Here is a 2,500-nt window from a genome sequence, read left to right as displayed (position 1 = left end):
CCTCTCCACTTGGCTTCCCCCTCTAATTGGCTCACCATTTCTTCCCATTAATTATGCTCCATTTCATATCCCCTTAATAAGTCTAGCTCCGCCTCCCTTTTCTTCACGCTAATTAGCATCTTTCAGGCTACCACACAAAAACAAAAAAAAACCCAGAAAAACCAACGCACAACCCGGTGATGTTTTTCCGATGTTTTGTCCCTCTGCAGCACCCGTACCCGTCGGAGGAGCAGAAGAAGCAGCTGGCTCAGGACACCGGCCTCACCATCCTGCAGGTCAACAACTGGTGAGTCGGCCTCGGTGCCGGAGCGACACCCCCCCCCCCCCCCCCCCCCCCCCTCCCATACAGAGGAAATCTAATGATGTGAATTAAATCCTGTGGGGTCTCGAAATATCCCCCAATCACAGCTGGAGAGAGGAGGGGGCGGGTTAATTGGCGCTCGGAGGCCAGAGGTACCTGCAGGAGGCCTTCGTGTTGGCCTCTGCTTACGGACACGGAGGAGCATCGTCAGCAAGTTACACCGCCGGGGTGGGTGAGGGGGGGTGAGGGGAGGGGGGGCTGCGTGGACTCAAAGGCACGGCTGGTAACCTTTCCAGTTGGCCCTCTGGTAATCAATCGTGAGGTGAGCTCATCGGAAAGAGCGCGTCTTCCTTCCTGTTGACTGCGAGGAGCCGTGAGAACGGACGCCGGTCGTTGCGTTTGGGGGGGGGAGGAGGGGCTTAAGAGGGAGGCCGGACGCGGGAGGCGGAGTCGCTCCGCGGCTCACCTGGCGACCTCCTCCCCATGAAGACTTCATGAGACCATTTCAATTTGAGTTGATATGATTGGGGCTTTACTGCCATCGAAAAACAAGAATCAAGAGTCTTCTAGCAGAAACAGCAGAATATACATATATATATATATATATATATATATATATATGTATATATATATATGTATATGTATACTATGTGCATATATATACATATATATGTATAAATATAAACTGGAGCTATTAGTCAGACCAGCTCCCTCTGAATATGTGGCTGTTGCCGTGGTAACGCCTCTGGAGCCGCTCGCAGAGGCGAAGGCTGTAAATGAAGCTTTGATCCGACCGCTGTTTCATACCATCGGACCACGTGTGTGCGTGTGTGTGTGTGTGCGTGTGTGTGTGTGTGTGTGTGTGTGTGTGTGTGTGTGTGTGCACATTAACTGGTTAATGTGGTGGTGTTTCATTTTGACTGTAATAAAGATATTATGCTTGAATTTTCAGATGACGTCTTCCTCTCCTGTCATGATGTCCTTGTTTAACCCTCCTCTCCTTTTATTTACTTTCCTCTTTCCTTTCATTTTTTTCCACTTATCTCCTCTCCCTGTTTCCTACCCTTGGTTCCTTGCATTCCTTGTTCCACCCCTCGAATTGTTTTTTACTTTTTCTTGTTTGCTTTCTGTCTCGCTTTTACTTTGCTTGCTCTGTGAAGTGTCCTCTCCTCGTTTCCTCTCCTCGTTTCCTCTCCTCTTCCTCACTTCATAAGGAAGCTCATGTTCCAATTAATATTCCTCTTGGTCAAACAGTCAGATCAGTACTTGTCTTTTACTTCTTCATTGATCTTGGTGTTTGTTGATTTATGTGTGTGGTGTGTGTGTGTGAGGGTGTGTGTGTTCGGGGGGGGGGGGGGTCAGAGGCAGTTGGTGTAAATGGCATTTTCATGGCAAACAGCTGGACTGGTTTATTTAAACACGCTCGTTGTGGAGGGCAGAGAGGGTGGGGGGGGGGGTGGGGGGGTAACTGACCTGAGAGTGACACCCGGGGGGGGGGCGGGGCTTAGCAACTGTTTTACAAGCGTTGAGTCAGCCAGTGTGCGTTTGGTAATTGTGGTTGTGTAGCAGCTTTGTTTAAAACCTCAGTGAAGGAGACTGACTGTACGGAGAGGAGCAATCACCCTGCTCCTCCTCCTCCTCCTCCTCCTCCTCCTCCCACTGCAGCCTGAGGGGAGGGGCCGTAGATTCTCTCCTTGTTTTGATATAAATAAACCTGTTCTTACCAATATAACGTAGAAAGATTTCAACGAGCATCTTTGTCAGGAGGGACCGCTGGACGCCGCGTTGGGGGTTTTTGGGTTTTTTTTTATGTAAAAAGATTTAATTTGTCACCAACCAATTGCATTTTGGGGGCCGTTTACACGTCGTGGCCTGTAGGAAATCTACATTTAAAGGAACCTCCTGGATGAATAAATATGAAAAAGCAGAGAGACGCAGCACAAACGGAGCCTGAGCACAGCCGGGTTTATGGGCCGCGCCGAAGAATAAGCTCAGTGTTACGGTGGCCTGGGGGGGGGGGGGGGGGCGGGGGGGTCAATGTCTTTGTGCAGAAACGTGTGTGTGTGTTTGTGTGTGTGTGTGTGTGTGTGTGTTTATGGGTTGACGGCTGTAAACTCGGTGTCATGGTGTGAGGGGTCATGAAGGGGTGAAGCGCTTGACGCTCTAATGGAGGTTAAAAACCGAAGGTCACATGGTTCC

The 2,500-nt window shown here is 49.9% G+C and overlaps 1 protein-coding gene across 1 annotated transcript in view; it reads left to right on the top strand.

The window, feature by feature from the left end:
- Window positions 1–290, top strand: part of meis1a (Meis homeobox 1 a) — a 14,348-nt gene extending 14,058 nt beyond the window's left edge. Inside the window, exon 9 of the mRNA XM_062564270.1 lies at window positions 210–290. Within this exon, the coding sequence (XP_062420254.1) occupies window positions 210–290 (81 nt within the window). The remainder of the gene's footprint in view (window positions 1–209) is intronic.
- Window positions 291–2,500: the final 2,210 nt, after the last annotated feature.

Source organism: Pungitius pungitius, chromosome 9 (genome assembly GCF_949316345.1).
Source record: "Pungitius pungitius chromosome 9, fPunPun2.1, whole genome shotgun sequence".
NCBI lineage: Eukaryota > Metazoa > Chordata > Actinopteri > Perciformes > Gasterosteidae > Pungitius > Pungitius pungitius.
This window is presented reverse-complemented; position numbering and strand designations above follow the sequence as displayed.